The sequence below is a fragment of the Tursiops truncatus genome, chromosome 8 (genome assembly GCF_011762595.2).
Source record: "Tursiops truncatus isolate mTurTru1 chromosome 8, mTurTru1.mat.Y, whole genome shotgun sequence".
Lineage (NCBI taxonomy): Eukaryota > Metazoa > Chordata > Mammalia > Artiodactyla > Delphinidae > Tursiops > Tursiops truncatus.
In genome coordinates, this window is record NC_047041.1 from 95031808 (window position 1) to 95051145 (window position 19338).

The window sequence follows — 19338 nt, forward strand, 5'->3', positions numbered from 1 at the left end:
TTAAAATTTTTAAAGTAACACGTTATATAGTATATTGTTAAGGAGTATCTTTGCTTGCCATTGCCTGAGTGAACAAACTTTAAAAACTTGTGTAAAATTTTTTTCTCATGAGTTTACCAACTAGGTTTAATTTATGCTGGCAAAATATATTGATTTCACCTTTCTCTATATCATTTTATAAAAACAACATTACATTTTATCCAGTCACTTAAGTCCAAATCTTTTATGATTTCTTAAAAGTTTCAAAAGATTGTTAGCTTAATTTATCAGCTCTTTAGGTCAAAGAAGGACTTTTCAGGGTGATAAAAATGGAGATAGGAGGAGTTCACCTCTCTCAAAATGAGTTTTCAATTACTATAATTATGCATAAAATAAGACAGGGAGCATTTCTGGGCCACGATTTGAAGCCTTGATTCCCCTAAGAATTAAACTGGAGCCATGCATAAATTTGGGGCAAGTTCTGCAAAAACCTCTTCATCCTCTATTGATGCTGAATGAAAAACTCATTGTTAAGATTCATCAACACGAATATATTTTCTAACACACAGCAGCCACTCTGGCAACACGACTTTCACCGTTTTCTCTCCCAGAAACAAAACGCATGCATTTAAATCCAGCCCGACAATTACCACCATTGCAGGGTAGCTATCTCAACCGCCGGAGTGGTAAGAGCTAAAAAGCAAGAATCTAGTTTACCAAGCCCTCACCCTAAAGTAGCAAGGCCTGCTTCACCTACACTGCTGGCTATTGTATTGGTCCCCCAAATCTTCAGAGCTGGAAAGATACCTTAACTCTACTGACACCTTCTGAGAGAGAAAACCAGGCGGAAGGGCGGAGCGGTATGATCCGAATCGTTTAAATCGCAGCAAGCCGGTGGGGAGCCAGGTGCGCGGGCAGGCCCCGGTACCACTGTCCTTGTCACGCTCTGAGGCGACCAGGCCCTTCACGACCACCACAGCCCTCGGAGGCTCTTACTCATTCATTCATTTGACAATTACGCGAGGGGCGCCGTAGCCGGGCCGGCTCGCAGGCCCCCGCCCCAGTACCCAAACACCCTGAGCCGCCAGGCACGGCCCTGCGCCGCACGCGTCCCCAGGACGCTACCGCCCGAACCCCGTCGCGGCACGCTCTGGTCACCCAGATCCCAGCCCCGGCCTCCGCCTCACACAAGCGCCCACGCCCCTCGCCCTCCCAGCCGCGAGTCCCACGGCCTCCGCCCCGCTTCGCCGCCTCAGACCCGCCGGGTTCGTGGGGCGAGGGAGGCGCGCGTCCGCGGAGGCTCCCCGCCCGGGGTTCAGGGCCGCTACGCGCGTGCGACTCGTGAACTCAAGGGCCTAGGCGGGTGGGCCACTCACCTCCGCTGGGTCAGAACCGAGGGTCTGCTCTAAGCCGTTTGAAACCGCTTGGGCCGCCGCACACCCCGCAGTGTCCTCGTTGTTTATTGGTCCTCGGCGGACCGCCCATCGCCCTTCTTATTGGTCCATTTGAAAGAACTATGGGCACGCGCCGCCCTCAGCCTTAAAGGGGCCACGCGCAGCCGTGTTTCCCTTGGAACCCGGCGCTGCTTGGTCCGGTGGGGAGAGGGTCGCCGGAGCGAAAGATGCAGAAAACCCCGAAAAGAAGCGCGAAAGGTCTGTGGAGAGTTGGGCATCTCCGGCTGTCAGCAGGTTTGCTTTATTTAATTACAGATATTTAAACTACTGTCAACACTTGGCAATTTTTTATGAGTCATTTCATTCACCAAATATTGATTGCGCAGCTAAGTGCGTGAGGAAAACCAGAGAGGCTGCTGGATTATAGTGGAAGGAGGGTGAATGGAGCCGGGACGCTGGATTCTGGTCTTAGACCTGCTCTGAGTAAAGCACTCTTCTTAGTAAATAATCTGGAGCTTAGTTTCCTCATCTGTAAGACGGGATAATGAGGTTTCCCTTATAAACTTAGTGTGAGGATTTAATATAACTAATTGAATTTCTAGGAATGGGCTTTGAACAGTAATGCATTCTTCAAAGGCTTGATAAATCTTGTTGTTTATAAAAATGAGGGGCTTGGTTAATTTGGTCCGAAAATTCTTGTTTAGCTCTACATCCAATGTTTCTATGAAACATTGGTCCTAATTTCCAAGGAATCTGCAAACTACAGTGGTCAGAAGAATAAAACATATAGACTAGTCACTAAAATTCAAAGCAATATGAGAACAATATAAAAGAAAAGCTGTAGATGTTTAACTGAAGGGAGAAATTAGATGGAGGAGGATCTGGGAAGGGGATTTTTTTTTTTTTTAGGGGGATGGCTTTTTAATCTGGGATTTAAATCATATGTAGCCAAGAGACTAAGAAATGGAGAGGGGATGGGTGAAAGTAATAAAACAAATTTTTTTTAATCCATCAAACTGGCAAAGATGAAACAGTTTAACAACTTTTGGTTAGCCAAGAGTTAGAGAAATACACACCCAAACTCACTTCTTGGTAAAAGTATAATTGATACAAACTTTTAGGAGGCCAATTTAGCAGTTATTAAAATGTAAAATGTACATAATCTCTGGCCAAGTAATGCTACTGATGGGAATTTGTCATACAGACCTATGCATGTATGGAAAGAAAAATGTACAAAGACATTCACTGCAGCACTGATTTAGGAAACAAACAAACAACAACAACAACAAACCCTGAAATTTATATGTTCATCTATAGGGAACTTATTATATAAATTATGGTATAATCCATTCAATAGAACACTGTGCAACTGTTAAAAAGAATGTGGTTAATCTATACATGCTGGTTAGAAAAAGGCACCAACTTTCACTGAAAAGAAGGCAAATTGCAGAAAAGCATACATATATGGAATGATTTTATTATATATGGTTATAAATGTATGTATATTTGTGTGCCTGCCTGAAAATGGTTAGAACATTACTGGAATTTCAAAAAACTTAATAGGGATGGAACTTGCCAGGGAGGGAAATGAATTTTTTACCACTGACATATTAAAACAAATTTTTTTTAATAGAAGGAGCAGGGACAATGTCTAGTATTTGGAAAAGTACAGGCAAAGGCACAGAGACAAGAAAGTACATAGTATGTTGGGAGTTGAACATGTGGGTTGATTTTAGAACAGGGTTCATGTTAGGAAGTAGTGGGACACAGATTAACAGAGAAAGTTAGGAACCGTTTTTGGAGGGTCTTGAATACTAGGGTAAGGAATTTGTACTTTATTAAAGTAGGCAGTGGGGAGCTATTGAAGGTTTCTGAGCAAGGGAGTGACAAAATCAGGATTGCACTTTAGGAAAACTAGCTTGATTGTCTAATTCTAAAATGGGTTAGAGTTGAGAGCAAAGTTAGGAGTGTGATATGAGCGGTGGAAATGATGAGAACAGATTCAAGAAAGAGGGAAGGATTTGGCAACAGACTAGCTTAGGTATAAAGGTGAGGGTGGGGCCCATTTAGGGAGATGAGTCAGAGTGTGCCAGGATTTGAGCCTAGGGACTGGGAGGCATTGATTGACCAAATGGAAGTAGAAAGTCAGGAGAAGCCAGTCTCAAAGGGAGGACAAGGTATTTGGTTTCAGACCTGTTTACTTTTACATACCAATGAGACATGCAAATGGAATCATGTAAGTAGGCCCAGGAAATACAGAGTGAGAGCTGTGAAAAGAGGTTAGGACTCAAGTGATATAAATTTGGAAATCACCTTCATAAAGTGAAAAGATGAAATTGTGGATGAGACCACAGAGTGGAGAGAGTGAAAAGATAAGAGATGAGGACAGATTCACAGGTGGAGGTAGGAGAGAGGAGCCAATTGAAGCAAAAAGCTCACGATAACCTTTTTTTAAAATTAATTTAGTTTATTTATTTTTGGCTGTGTTGGGTCTTCGTTGCTGCGCGTGGGCTTTCTCTAGTTGTGGTGAGTGGGGGCTACTCTTCGTTGCAGTGCGCGGGCTTCTCATTGCGGTGGCTTCTCTTGTTGCAGAGCACAGGCTCCAGGCGTGCGGGCTTCAGTATCTGAGGCACGCGGGCTCGGTAGTTGTGGCTCGCAGGCTCTAGAGTGCAGGCTCAGTAGTCGTGGTGCACAGGCTTAGTTGCTCCGCGGCATGTGGGATCTTCCCAGACCAGGGCTTGAACCTGTGTCCCCTGTATTGGCAGATGGATTCTTAACTACTGCACCACCAGGGAAGTCCACAATAACTTTTGAGAAACAGGCTAGAAATATATAGAAATAGTCTTCTTCAGTCATTGATCATTGGCATGTTTACTTTATTTAAATATTACCGGAGGGCTTCCCTGGTGGCGCAGTGGTTGGGAGTCCGCCTGCTGATGCGGGGGACACGGGTTCGTGCCCCGGTCCGGGAGGGTACCACGTGCCGCGGGGCCGCTGGGCCTGCGCGTCCGGAGCCTGTGCTTGGCGGCGGGAGGGGCCGCGGCGGTGAGAGGCCCGTGTACCGCAAAAAAAAAATAAAAATAAAAATAAAAAAATAAATATTACCAGAAATAAACTGAAGATTACATTTAAGTAGAGAGTGATGGTAACCTGGACTCTGATCATTAAGTAACGTGCAGAGTCTAGACCCTGGAGAGTTTTAGAACAAGATGGCAAAATCCCTTTTTGTCTTATATGGTTTAAGTTCAGCCCCACTAGAAGGTGGGCATTAGATGTCTGATTCCATTAATGTATTCATTCAGTCAACAAAAATTTATTGAGCATCTAGTATGTGCAGGGACTGTTCTAGGCATTTGGGATTATCAGTGAACAAAATAGACCCCCTCCTCTCAAAAAATCCTTCTCCTCGTGGTGCTCACATTATAGTGAGGAAACAAACAAAAAATCATATGGTATATTATTAGACAATATGTGCAATGGGAAAATAGAAAAGAATAAAACAAGGTAAAAGGGATTGGGAAGTGGAGCTGGAAGGACTGTAATTTTATAAAGGGTGGTCAGAGTTTCACTGAGATCACATTTGAGCAAAAACTTGAGTAAGGCAAAGCAGTTCACTGTGAGTATATCTAGAGGAAGAAAGTGCCAGCCATAGGGAACAGCTATGCAAAGACCCTAAGTTGGGAGCATATCTGGCAGGTTTGAGAAACAGGGTGGCCAGTATAGCTGGAGCAGAGTAGTTGGCAGCAGGAAGGTAGTAGGAGCTGAGGTCTGATAATGGAGAGAAGGGAATGGCAGATTCTGTAGAGCCTTGTAGAAACCTAATACAGTACCTTGCCCATAGTAGATGCTCAATACATGTTTGGCCAGTCTAGGATTATCGTCAAATGGCATTTATCTATGTATGTATTAGAGTTATGTGTACCTACTTTATTCCTGGGGTCTCTCAGTTCCACATATGGAGGTTAATAATAGGACAGTGAAACCCTTGTGGGCATTAGATATCTAAGTGAACACTATGTTATTGCAACTGCAAGTAGGAAACAAATGCCAAACGTTGTGGCTGCTGAGTAACTGTGCTGAGCCTTTCTGAGAAGTCTACTAGTGTTGGGACAGTGCTCATTCCATCATAATCACAAGCTACATTTTGGTGGAAACATCCCTAGCATGGGACATGGATCCATACTTCCAGCCTAAAAGGAGCAGCTTCAATGATTAACTTCAACTTTCAGTCCAGGTACCCCCTGCATTATTCCCTGGAGACAGCAGTGGTGACATTAACACAGACGTCAAGTGTCTATGGGTTCAGTGCCTTGACTGGCCTCCAAGACTGCAAAGCCTATCCCATCTTGCACTTGGTTGCATTTAAAGGTGCCAGTTGATTGAAGGAATGGATAGCTTTTTTTTCTCTTTTCTCATAGCCCATTTTTGCCATAGGCCCCAAAATGTAGGCTGCCCAAGAACTTCGACCACAGAAGGATCAGCTCCACCAAAAAGGAAGTAGGCAGGAGGGAAAGATAGGAACCTCCTTAGCAAGCTGTCAACAGGCTTTTAGGGGCTGGAGGAAAAACCACTGAGAAGGGCAGGATAAGTGAGAGTTCTTGGCTCTTTGTGTCTTGTAAAATGAAATAAGCAAATTGTATAGCCTGGGGCTAACCTCAGCCTTGGATTTAAACTCAGACCCTTTATTAGGCTGTCTGGATCTGTTTTAAAGGCACCTCCTGAAGGAATCCAAAGTTGTGAGGTGGAGCCTTGACTGGAAATAAAACTCTGTTCCCTGTGCTGAGCTCTGCTTAGCCTCTGTCAGCTGGTTAATGGAAGAATGATCTGGAGAGAAAATAATGGGCAAGTGAGGGAATGTTTCAAAACAAAGGCTGCCTGAATCATTCCCCAAACACACATCCTATTAACCGGATCAGTTGAGTCATCTTCAAATACGAAGAAAAGACATAGACTGTTTCTTAGCCACAAAAAAGGCTCAACCACATTTCTTTTTTCATGTCCATTAGTAGAAATGACTAAAGATGCCCTTGAGTGTCAGTGCATTACACTTAGAACATCATGCACCCTTAGCTCTTGTAGATGCTTTTTCCAGCTTCCTATGCAGCACTGACTTTGTTTTCTTCAGGCCTAGGTTTGGTGAAAGCTTCAGTTCATGCCATGGAGACCTCTTTACAGGCTACAGAGATCTTTTCATTTTAGGTTGCACAGTTCAAATAATATAGAAAGAAAGGCAGTGACTATATTTTGAACATAATTAGTTTGCAAAAATATGCCCCGTTTGTTAGAATTTGACTCAGAATCTCCCTACTTATCATTTTTAGGTTTTATATCCAAAAAACCAGACAGGGAATTCTCAACTCTTGTTTCAGCCCCAAGATTTCCTGGAAGGAACATAAATAGAAGTCTCAGGCCAGAAATGACCTTAGCAATCATCTGGTTCAGCCTTTCCATTTTACTGATTAGGAAACTAAGAGCCAGCATAACCTGAAAACAGGGTGCTAGTCCTTGACGCTGTTACAAAATTCTCATTTGCTAGTGGTCAAATTCTCATCAAGACCTGGGCCATCAGGTCCTCTCCCATCCCCTTCTGAAGTAGCAGGATGGTCACAGTTTAGCAAAACACACTCAACAAATTTTGTTCTTCCAGAAACACTTGCAGTTTTGCAAGCAAATGGTGTGTGTTCAGTGCATTCATTTTTTCTTCCCATTTGAAAAGTTCTTCCTGAGTTCCCAGCTCTAGTGGTCACTGTTCATAGCTTGAGGCTATGGAAAAGGGCACTTATTCTGAGGCTCTGGAAAGGGGTACTTCCTACAGGTATACAGGCTTGTGCATTAGGCTAGATTTCATTGCTTCAAATGTCCTCTTTTTCTCTCTGTTGTGTTTTTTTGGGTTTTTTTCCCCAAAAAAGAATGGTGGATGGTTGTCCTTGAGCTATTCCACTTATTTTTGTTCTAGCACATCTATCCCTCACCAAAGTTGGAAGAATTATACACTGCAGTTTATACTCAGATCTCTTGTCACTTACATTCAAAAGGATTCCATCCTTCTTGCTTTTTTTCTTTTTTGGGGGGGGGGGGTTGTTGGTAGACTCTAAGCTCTGTGATAATCTTTCTTGGTCATGCTTGGGTAGTGTCCAGCCCCTAGCAGATGAATGAATGAATGAATGAATGAATGGGAGCAATGTTCTATAAATGGTTTATGGCTTAGAAAATCAACTATTGACCCTTGACATCAAATTCTATAACTGGCATTAAGACTTGCATGATTCCCAATCTTCACTGAGAGGTATTATTTGTCCAGATACCTGAAAAGAGATCCCCAATGCCTTGTTCTAGGCTTGAGATGTAGTGGATGAGCTATGAGTAGACAGCTTTTTAAAAATAAAAGGAATCTTAGTGTTGATTGACCCATTCTCAGAGTAACTGTGAAACATGACTAAGATCAAACAGAGCTAGAGGCAGATCTAGGACTGGAATTAGCCCTTCTTGTCCCCATCCCAGTACTTTTATTTCAAGACATCAGACAGTCTTGCCAGTGACCATCACTGAAAGGCAAAGTCAAGTTCTGTGACACTGAAGTCCTCGTAGACCTAGAACAGAAATAGAAGATACATGGTATACATGCCATGACACTTCCTTTTGGTGCCCAAAGGAGACGCCACTAACCATCATGACACTTTTCCCATTGGGTTTGGACAGAACCTCAGGCAGCCATGACCAACCAGAGTTGGCACTCAAGATGAAACCTATCAGCCACCCTCCTCTAGAGGAAATAAGGATTTCAGAAGCCAATGAACTCTGGTCTTAACCTGTCTTTTCAAGATGAGCTGAACCTCCAGCCAGGAACCTCCCACCCTTTATTGCTCTTCAGTGTCCTCACATCCCCAAGGGACTTAGAGGTGATGTTTGCAAGCAGGTCTTCCACAGCATGTTTCTGCCAGACAGAGCAGGTGCAGTTAATTAGTCATGACTCCAAGCCAGGCAAGGTGATTAAGAAAAGCTAAATTTATATTAAATTATCATAAAGTCCTAAAATACTGAACATAGTGGTTAAATAACTCCAGAAAGTCCAATCTCTCCAGTGAGTAACGTTAAAACCATTACACATGAGCGTGGGAGAGTCACTTCCATTAGTTTAGGACAGAGAGATTTTGCTTTTTACATAGTAAATCAGTGCTCAAATAGATATTTCTTCAAATATGTCCTTTCTACATTCTGAACAGCCCAAGTGCAATAAGATCCTTCCCCCTTTCCGTTCAAGAAAATGCCACTTTGCTACTTTCTCCCCATGCCCAACCGTGAGTCTGAGGACCCAAAGGGCTCCTTCTTTTACTGCCCCATCAAGTGTGAAATGTCCCCCTTTCCTCCCAGGAGGAGGACCTTTCCTTTCCCACTCTGTGTACTGGAAAAGCCTGCTTGGCCTGGCCTGGCTGTCCTATGAGGGTCTAGACCTGGGGCTGGCTACTGCGAGCAGGGCTGAGAGCCTGGCACCTGTCTCTAGCGGTCTTAGAACTGACCAGAAAAGGTTTGCTCTGATCTTCCCTTTTCACTCACGTTTGGCAGCTGATTTCTCAATACCAAGAACCCCTGGACGTGTTTCAAATCTGGAAAATTCCCCTTGAAGCACCCCCACTCCATTCTCAGTTCCTGTTGTTGCTTTTGATCCCTGGGTGAAAGAGGTCTGGATCTGCCCTGGGCTGAAAGGGCTTCCTCAGTGGTTCTCTCTACCTTCCTACTCCTTGCCCCCCACTCTGCATCTTTATTTAGGCCTTTTCACCATACGTGCCTACAAGGCTAGGTCAGAAAAAGCAAATTAGGCACCTCCCCTCCTCCCCAAAAAAGAAGAGCTAGGTAGAAGTTTTAGGACAGTAAAAAGTCTCAACTCCCCTGACACTAGTGTGACACACATGCCTTTTGTGTGAATAAGCATGAACCAAGTGATGGCACCTCAGCATGAAAAGGGAGTCACTTAGCTGGGAAGAGTCGGAATGGGAACTTCACCACCCACAGCCGCAGGCTCTGTCTACTCACTTAGATCCCTGAGCACCTGAGAGAGAACACAGGAGGCTCAGCTTCATGGATACTTCCCTTTAAGCCCTGGGTGCCTCAAGTCTCTAAACCAATCACTCTTCCTGACCATGTATGAAAACTTCTGGCCCTGCTTTGGAGAGTTGCTTCAGGATCTCTGTGCTCAGAATCCCAGAGAATGAGGAAGGAGAAAGTGGCAGAACATTATAGTTCAGGGGATGTGCTAAGACTGGTCTAAGCAGTGCTTCTCAGACGCTGCAGAGACCCACCCCTGAGGGTCCCACACGCATTCAAGACACCGGCTCACAAGCTAGAGGCAGCAGGAGGGAATTCCTATTAGCCAGCGGCCGTGTGATAGAGACCCCCCAGTCATCTGAAGGTAGAAAAGGCTCCAGACATTCTAGCAGGAGGAAGAACAGCTTGAGCCATACCCAGACCTCATCAGTATCTGCAGCTGAAGAAACAACAACTGTCAGGGCAAGAATAATAGCCATGGCCGGCAGTGGAGAGGACACCCAGGCCCAATCACCCTTAAAAGCTTTTTCATGTTGCCAATGCACTCGAGGCTGGAGGTTTTCCAGATGCCCATGCCAGCTGGGCTGACTCCTCCTTCTCTCAGCCTCTATCCTTCATCTCTCTCTTTACCCATGACCCCCCACCCCCCCGCCCCAGCCCCCCGGTCAGCAAGTTCCCTCAGAGATGCGGTCAGGCCAGCTCTGATGGAGCGAGTGCAGTCCTGGATCATCAGCTCTTGGGGGGCAGGCACTGAGGGTGCCAGGGGAAGGGGAGGTGGAGCTCTGTACTGACGAGGAATCATTACTGAGCCTGGTTTCAAGGGGGCTCAGGATGGCGTGCATGAGGTGAGGTTCGTGGTAAAATCCAGGTCTAAATTCTCAGGATGCCCCATCATTTCTTGTGCACAGGTAGTTACGAACCCAGGTGGAAACAGCTCCAGTGGAGGGCTTGGGAGCAGTTACGAGGCGGGAGGAGGCGGCGCAGGACGAGCACACAGGAAAGGGGCCTGCTGTATAAGCGAGCTCAGGGACTGAAGCCCACCAAGGAGAAGGAGCAGGTAGGAAGGGAAGGGAACATGGGCGTTTAGACTTGGCTCTCTGAGGAGAGCTTGCGTTCGTGTCTCCAGCCTGTGTCTGGCAGGGAGCCCCGTCTTTCAGGAGTGGCTGCGGTATGGACGCTGCTGCACTCAGACTGCTCTTCCTGCAACAGCTGCTCCGTCTCCATGTCATCCAGGGAGCCAGAGCTGGCCTGGATGGACACGGTGTCTGTCTTCATGCATACATGATCCCGAAGGAGGCCCCCTCGGGAGCTGCGCAGTTGCTTGAGGTCATCCCACTCAGCATCGTCCCCAGACAGGAGGCAGATCCCCTCTACAATCTTGACCTTCTCCTTGGTGTAGTTATGGTCAGGTCCACCCTAGGGTGGGGAGTGGAGAGACACGGTCAGTTGGTTGGCTCTCTGTAAAGGATCTCATGACGAACTTAGAAAGGAAGTGGATGGGCTAAGAGTGGGCATGAAGAGCGCAAAAATCCCACAAACAAATGGGGAAATTTAATCAGAGCAAATGTATGAGGCTGAGCCTAAAAGGAAAGGAGCAGCTGTGATGATTATTACCATTATCATACAGGGAGGAGGGAGAACCGTGACTTCCGTGAGCCACTCACTGGCTACATCACCTCGGGCAAATTACTGAACATCTCCCAAACTCAGGCTCACCTCTTTAGAGTAACAGTGTCCGTACCTCATAACCAATGGCTGTGAGAGTTAAATGAGGCAATCCACGCAATGCAATTAGTAGGTGCCTGACGCATAACATGCACTAGATTATGTTAGCTATTATTACATTGCTAATGGGGTTTATTAATGGGACAGCATGCTAATATACATGATCAGAAGCAATTGACAAAAGCAACTAAATGTGCATTTATTCAAGATTTTAAACTACTTTGGTGCCATTCCTTTTTTTTTTGAAGTATAGTTGATTTACAATGTTAGTTTCTGGTGTACAGCAAAGTGATTCAGTTATATATATATATATATATATATACACACATATATGGTCAGATTCTTTTCCATTATAGCTTATTATAAGATACTGAATACAGTTTCATGTGCTATTTTATTCTTAATTCTCTTCTTTCTAACTTTCTTAAGAAGAAAAGTTTTAGAAGGTAAGACAGGAGGGCTCTAGAAAACCCTCTTACTTGAGTTCTGTCAATCCACTGGGGGTACTGTAACCTATAAGCTTTTGTGGGAGGTTATTCTGGCTCTACTCCCAGGAGCCTCAGGGCCATTTCCAAGCAACCTGCGATCGTTCCAAGGACAGCCTTAAGTTCCACTCAGGCTTCTCCCTTTATGGATTCCTCAAGGGGTAGCCGTACTCCTGGTTTCTGGGGGATACCAACCAACATGCCGCCACTGCCAAGAGAAAATGGGCCATGGCTTGGGCTCTGTCCCTGGGATGGTGTTCCTGCCAAGAGCCCTGCGACTGCTGCTCTACTTCAATAACAGTTCAGTTCCACAGATATTTATTGAGCCCCTTCCCTTCAATAAGCAGGATACTTTGATGGTTAAACAATATAAAATATGGTCCCTGCCCTCTGGGAGGGACAGCTCCCTTGATCAAGGCACGCACACACATGCCCAGTCAGCCAGCACACCCTCCAAGCTGAATTAGTGTCAGACAAGATGCAGACCACTCAGTGTCTTCATCAGAGAGACACGTGGGGTAAGTCAGGGAGATGTGGGTGACGTGGCACTAGCAATTTGGGTGATACCACGCCCTCTACAAACACACAGCAACAGGTACCTGAAATCAAGAGGAAATCAGAAGAGAAAGGGTGAAAGACTATCAGAGGGGTGAAAGAGCTGCTGAGGAAAAAGCATACAACAGGAGAAAGAGTCACATGATTTTAATTTCTAACCTTGGGCCCTCATTGGGGTTCTTTTCTGGGGCATCAGACACTCCAGGAACCCAAGAAGCTTCAAGAGTCTTTCTCTCAAAGATATTCACAGAGAAGGGGTCTACCATCCCTAAATCTGCAAGCTATCCCTGCAGCTTCTGTGTTGGCTTGTAGTGGACGCTTTGTTTTAATAGGGAAATTCATGGATCCTGAAATCACATGATTCTTGTATGAAGTGTATTCATTATGCCCTATAGGTGTGAGGGCTGGCTTTGACTGTGCTAGACAGGCCAAGAGAGTAGATGGGTTAGGTCTCATAAGGGATAATTTCTAATGAAGGGTTACAGGATTTTAGAAAAAAACAAGGGTCATATCAGACTAGGAAAATCTAAGTCCCAGGCTATATTCCCTAGTCAAAACGGGACTATTCTTCATGCCTAAACATTTAGCAAATACATTTTCACTGCAGCAACAAAGGAGTTAAAAGAACAAAAGCATATAAACTTCCAGGATTCTAGAGAAATCCCTCTAGATTATGTGATAAGAGGAAGAATAGCAGAACTCCAGCCATTCCCAACCACAGGTGCCAAAAGCTTGGATCAGAGGTTAGAAAGGGAGAGTCCAGGAGCTCTTGGGTTTTTTGGTGTTTCCTAGGAGTTTGGGGTTATTTCAGAGGGGCACAGCCTCACTGCTGGGGAATGACAGCTCCAGGAGGGAAGGAACCCCTGAGCCTGGGAAAATATCTCCTGGCAGGGAGGTGCACACTCACATGCTTTCAGACCTAAACCTTCTGGGATCTGCTTTCTAACCTTACTCTCACTAGGGCCCCTCAAGCTGGTCCCTCAGAAGTTATAGACCTCTCCAGAAACCCGAATCACATCCCATTCTTCTGTTCACTATAACTTCCAAAATGGCAGATGGACTACCCAGCATCCCTTACTGATCTACTCAGGCAACTGGAGTATAATCCACCCCCGCCCTCCAAAAACAAACTCTTGGACATAAATTTTAATTTTTACCTCTTTCTTATAGCACAGTTGATTGTACATGGCTGGTTTGGGGATTGCTTCAATTTTCACTTCCTGAGTGGAAGTTCGGTAGGAAGGGTTGCTGTAGGTCAGGTTCCCCATTGCAGGATCAGTTAACTTGGATTTTTTGTGTCTTTAGGAGAAAAAGTGATGAGAAATTAGTTCAGATCTGTATGGGGATAATATCTGGGGAAGCTGTAACCCAAGTTGTGGCAGGCAGCCTCTAAGAGGGCCCAGTGGTCCCTGCCTCCTGGTACTCACACCTTCTGAATTCCTGACCCGTGAGTGTGGGCTGGATCTGGTGGCTCGCTTCTAATGAACAGAACATGCAAAAGTGAGGGATACTAGATTAGGTTACAAGGAAACTCCTAACAAGGAAACTGGTTTCTATCTTAGTTTGCCCTCTCTCCCTCCCTCCCTCCGCTCTCTCTTACTCTTGCTCTGGGGGAAGCAAGCTGCCATGTTGAAAGCTGTCCTATGGAAAGGCCCACAAGGCAACAAACTGCTGAGGGAGGCCTCTAGCCAACAGCCTGCGAGGAACTGAATCCTGTGCTTGGAAGGGAATCCTTCCCCAGTCAAGCCTCGAGATAAGACCACAACTCTGGCTGATACCTGGACTGCTGCCTTGTAAGACACCTTGAGGCAGAGGCACCCAGCTAATCTGCATCTAGATTTCTTTTTTTTTTTTTTAATTTTATTTGTTTATTATTTTTGGCTGCATTGGGTCTTCGTTGCTGTATGTGGGCTTTCTCTAGTTGTGGTGAGTGGGGGCTACTCTTCATTGTGGTGCATGGGCTTCTTATTGGCGGTGGCTTCTCTTGTTGTGGAGCACGGGCTCTAGGCGCGCGGGCTTCAGTAGTTGTGGCGCGTGGGCTTCAGTAGTTGTGGCTCGCAGGCTCAGTAGTTGTGGCACACGGGCTTAGTTGCTCCGCGGCATGTGGCACCTTCCCGGACCAGGGCTTGAACCTGTGTTCCCTGCATTGGCAGGTGGATTCTTAACCACTGCGCCACCAGGGAAGTCCCTGCATCTAGATTTCTGATCCACAGAAACTGTGAGATAATCAGTGGTTGTCATTTTAAGTTGCTAAGTTTCAGGGTAATTTGTTATACAGCAATAGATAACAAATACACTGAGCTTTAGAGTCAAAACAGACCTACGTTTCAATGCCACTTCTGTTACTTACTGACTGGGGTATTGGTGGACATAATCTAAACTTTCTGAACCTTAGATCCCCATCTGTAAAGTGAGGAATAATAATACCTGTATTACAAGGGTTGTGACATTGATACATATTCATTAAGTGGTAGGTGTTACTATTATTGTTGTTGTTGTTAGTAGAAGCTGCTGCAGTAGCAGCAAAATCCTGACCTTTTTGCTGCAAGCTGCATATAAAGCATTTAGGAGAAAATATATACAGAGAGGGTCATAAAAGGAAGATTCTAAATTGAATACTACACATTCCACCTTCCCAGGATGATCCCTACCGAGCAATGATGTATCTATCACCCCACATTGTAGTAAAGAGTTGTGTTTGTGTGAAGAGAAGATCATTTCCAGCTTCAGTGGTTTGAGGTAGTGTAGAGTGGTGGTAAAAGCAAAGATGCTAGAGTCAGTACCAGCTTTGCCTCTTGCTGTGTGAACTTGGGTAACACCCTCTGTGTCCTTAGTATCCTAGTGTATAAGGAAAATACCAAGCGTTGCTGTGGTCATGAAATGAGGAAACTGCTTGGGCTGTGACTGGGGAAGAAGGGTACACATTCAGGTTTCTGCCCTTCCCTTCTGCTGCTCTGACCAGGGACCCAACCTTGAAATGAGGCTGGTCATAGGTGGAATCAGTGAGCTGTCAACTTCAGGAGGTCCCAAACGTGCTAATGGGACATACAGCAAACATACAGCCACTGCAGTGGGGCTGAGGTTACCTGTACAGCATCAAAGCCGCGATCACCACCAGAATAAGCAGAATGCTGAGGAGTCCACCGATGACATAGCTGACATGAAGTCCTTCCCCTAGGAAGAGCAGAGGGACGCTAGGTGGGGACCCCTGACAATCTTCTAGCTGGTGTGAGGGGTGGGAAGATGGAGGGCTCCTTTTGTAGCTGTTGCATCCCATACCATCTGAGGATGGCTAGGGGCCTCCTTCTCAGAGAAGAGGCCACAGCGGGAGGGGGGAGGGGGCTGAGAAGAAACCTATCACTATGTCAGCATCTCTAATCCCACTTCCACTACTTACTAGCTGTGTGACTTAAAGCAAGATGCTTAACTTCTAAGCCTGTGTTTTCTCATCAGTTAAATGTAAATAATAAATTGCTCACAGGGCTGGTGGAGATTGAAGGTGAGTGTGTACATACAAATACATATACATACACGCATGCGCACATAAATATGGCTTAACAAGTGCCTAGCACACAGAAAGGACTCCATAAGTGGCAGCTATTATGGTTATTCTTTTTATGGATTTAGTCTAAGAAAAGGGTTCATCAACACCAAAGAGTTCCCATGAAGGTTCTGCAAGATATCAATGGAGACTTAGATTCCTTACATCTTGTTTTTCAAAACAGTTGGGCACTGAGGGCTTACCTGAAGCAGCAGGTACGGCCTCATTGGAATACGTGCAGAGGCCCAGCCGGGCATCCTTTTCAGAGCATCTGTGGGGCAGAGAAAACTGAATGTGAAGGCTACTTATATTCAGCAAAGATCTTGCCTTCTGCCAGGAAATGGGGACAGTCCTGTGAAGGACAGGGCTAAAGGCCTGGGAGTGGGGCTTTCAGATATGAGACTATACCAGACAGGAGATAGCAGAAGCAAGGAGAGGGCAGGACAAGAAAATACAGAGAAATCAGCATGAGCCACTGTCTTCAAGATGCTATATCATGTTTAAATGTGTTTTAAAATGTGTACTCTTTTTTGTTGTTGTTTTTGGCCGTGCAGCTTGTGGGATCCCAGCTCCCTGACCAGGGATTGAACCCAGGCCCTCGGCAGTGAAAGCGTAGAGTCCCAACCACTAGACCACCAGGGAATTCCCTAAAATATGTACTCTTTAAAGAGGATTCTTTAAAAAGGAGAAGCAGGTTTGGGAGTGAGCTGAAAGAATACTAAGGACATCAATAGCAGACTTTATTAAGCTACCAGCCAAGCAAACCTTGGATTGGATCAAGATTATCACAAGGTCTAGAGAGACTTAAAAAAATATATTGTTTTTCTTTCCTTCATTCTTTCACAAGGGAATATGCAAGACATCCAGAGAGAGGGCTTGGATAACTAACTGGAAATGCTGAGACGGTAACTCCTTTGTGGCACGTTATGAGCTGGCAAGTAAAGACATGTCCTAAAAGTTTAGAGAAGAGCTACCTGCAGGAGCATCCGAAACCAAGATGTACTGAGTCTTCAGATGCAACTCTGATAGGAAGAAAATATCTGAGTAGGGTTCAAAAGTTTTCTAAATAAACCTGAATAAAATCAGATTAATAATGATTGTGCTTAAAATTTAGTGAGAAAGGTACACATTTATATCTGTTTGCTTTTCTATATAAACTCTTCTAACGAGAAAATGGGGCATATAGAATAAGTTTGATCATGTACAAATCTTATCATTTTAGGGACGTTGAGTCTAGTGGTCTTATTTGGAATTATTACTATGTTTCTGCCTTCAGAATTGAAATCACGTGTTAATTATCTTTTAAGCTACTGTTGATATTAAAAATAATATTACAATGAAAAATGTTCTAATAGAAGAATGCCTGGGAAGATAGACATCAGTATAGTAAGAGTAGGAAATGAAATCACTGTCTCAAAAAGATATCTGCACCCCCATGTTCAATGTAGAATTATTTACAAGAGCCAAAACATGGAAACCACCTAAGCGTCCATCAGTGGATGAATGGATAAAGAAAATGTGGTATAGGTATACAGTGGAACATTATTCAGCCATGAAAAAGGACATTCTGCTAAGTAAAATAAGTCAGAGAAAGACAAATACTATATGATATCACTTATATGTGGAATCTGAAAAAGAAAAAAAAACCAACTCATAGATAAATTGATACCATACAGATTGGCAGTTGCCAGAGGTTGGGGGTGGACAAAATGAGTGAAGATGGTCAAAAGGCTCAAACTTCCAGTTATAAGATAAGTTAAGTCCTGGGGATGTAATGTACATCATAGTGACTATAGTTAACAATATTGTATGTCTGAAAGTTGCTAAGAGAGTAGATTTTAAAAGTTTTCATTATAAGAAAAAAAAAAGTATATATGTGTGGTGATGGATGTTAACTGGACTTACTGTGGTAACCATTTCACAATATACACATATATCAAATCAGAAAAAACACTAAAGGTAATTACACATGAGTACTTATTTCTTTTTTACTCCTATCTGTATTTTCAGATGATTTTTTTGCAAGGTGTAAATAAAAAACATATTTATAAGACTTTCTCTAAATGGAATATAACATGATATTTCATCAATTTTAAGATGTGCATTTTTTCTATATTCTAATATCTCTGAGATAGGACTGTGTCTTACAATTAATGGCATCTCACAGTTGCTGTTGGTCATTTTTTCAGTTTAATCTCTCAAATCAGGATGCATTTTAAATTGACAGCACCTTCAGTCTAATGAAATATAATGTTTTACACTTAATTTGAGAGCCGTTCATGGTTATGCTTGCTTATTTAATAACGGGGTGTGTGTGTGTGTGTGTCTGTGTGTGTACACATGCACATACATGCATGTGCGTTTGAGTGTTACAGGTCATTATAAACTAAGGCCATCACATCCCTGGGGATGTCCCAAGTTAAAAAGCCACAGCCCAGAGACCACTATGACTTAGTGGCTTCTAAGTAAACTGTAGGACAAGACCACGTGCTAAACTTGTTCTGTGAGAGCAAACGTCACTGAAAGAAAGGAAGAAGGAGGAATGCCGGGCAGAAACTCCTCCTGAGTGATTTCTCTCTAAAGCTCGTCTTAAAGCTTCTTGCCTTCAGAGCTAAAAAAAAGAATTACTTGCAACAACCTGCAAGTCTAAATATCATCTCCAGTTCCAAGTAGCAGGGACAGGTGGCTAATGATGTGATCTACCTCCCATCTGCCAGAATCATCAAGCTGGGCCTACGGTCTTCTGCTGGCAGGGCACGGCGATTTGAATCAAAGAGCCCCCAATTCCATACTGACCCACTTACCTCCCTTCCACCTCCTCCAGAGATGTGCGGGTCCAGCTGGTAGAAGAACGCAAGGTCGTCGGTAGCGTGTTGGGTAGCACGGGGCTCCTTTCACTTACGCTGGTAGCCCTGGGAGCTGGGGGCACCAGGCCAGGTACTGGAGAGAAAACAAGGACTGGAGTGGATCACTGGAGCCACAAATATCTACATATGGTCCAAGAGTAGCATGTGGAGAACTTGATAAAGCAATTTTTTAGCTGCCCTGATCCTAGGCACCCCTGTTAGATGTCCTTCTTAATACTGTACATAAAAAGGATTTGGTTTCCAATATATATTTTTTAATAAATTTATTTATTTTATTTATTTATTTGGCTGCGTTGAGTCTTTGTTGCTGCTCACAGGCTTTCTCTAGTTGTGGCGAGTGGGGACTACTCTGCATTGTGGTGCGCGAGCTTCTCATTGCAGTGGCTTCTCTTGTTGCAGAGCATGGGCTCTAGGCACGCGGGCTTCAGTAGTTGTGGCACGTGGGCTCAGTAGTTGTGCCTCACGGGCTCTAGAGCGCAGGCTCAGTAGTTGTGGTGCATGGGCTTAGGTGCTCCACGGCATGTGGGATCTTCCCGGACCAGGGCTCGAACCCGTGTCCCCTGCGTTGGCAGGCAGATTCTTAACCACCGCGCCACCAGGGAAGTCCCAGTTTCCAATAGTAATAGCTCCGGATGGGCTAGCTGGCCCACAAAGGGCAAAAGAGAGGATAGTGCACAGGTCACAGTAGGGATCAGGGAATCAGGAGACCCGATTTCCATCCTAGTAAATGCCAGAAGCCAGACAAACCT

At 44.7% G+C, this 19338-nt stretch overlaps 2 protein-coding genes and 1 long non-coding RNA gene across 6 annotated transcripts in view; 1 reads left to right on the plus strand and 2 right to left on the minus strand.

Annotated features, from left to right (window-relative positions):
- Positions 1-1467, minus strand: part of CKAP5 (cytoskeleton associated protein 5) — a 107084-nt gene extending 105617 nt beyond the window's left edge. For 2 of the 4 annotated variants that reach the window (XM_073808874.1, XM_073808875.1), the window contains exon 1: positions 1356-1467. The gene's annotated coding sequence lies outside the window, so the exon portion shown is untranslated. The remainder of the gene's footprint in view (positions 1-1355) is intronic. The other 2 variants (XM_073808873.1, XM_019947855.3) reach the window with 2 other exon arrangements.
- On the plus strand, positions 1208-18868 carry LOC141279388 (uncharacterized). Its single transcript, XR_012333528.1, has 2 exons — positions 1208-1667; positions 16570-18868. It is a non-coding gene; the product is annotated as an uncharacterized lncRNA (long non-coding RNA).
- Positions 8361-19338, minus strand: part of LRP4 (LDL receptor related protein 4) — a 51994-nt gene continuing 41016 nt past the window's right edge. Inside the window, exons 34-38 of the mRNA XM_033860612.2 lie at positions 18527-18662; positions 15926-15993; positions 15268-15355; positions 13339-13480; positions 8361-10832 (exon numbers count right to left, since the gene is read on the minus strand). Coding sequence (XP_033716503.1) covers positions 10500-10832; positions 13339-13480; positions 15268-15355; positions 15926-15993; positions 18527-18662 — 767 coding nt within the window. The 3' untranslated portion in view covers positions 8361-10499. The remainder of the gene's footprint in view (positions 10833-13338; positions 13481-15267; positions 15356-15925; positions 15994-18526; positions 18663-19338) is intronic.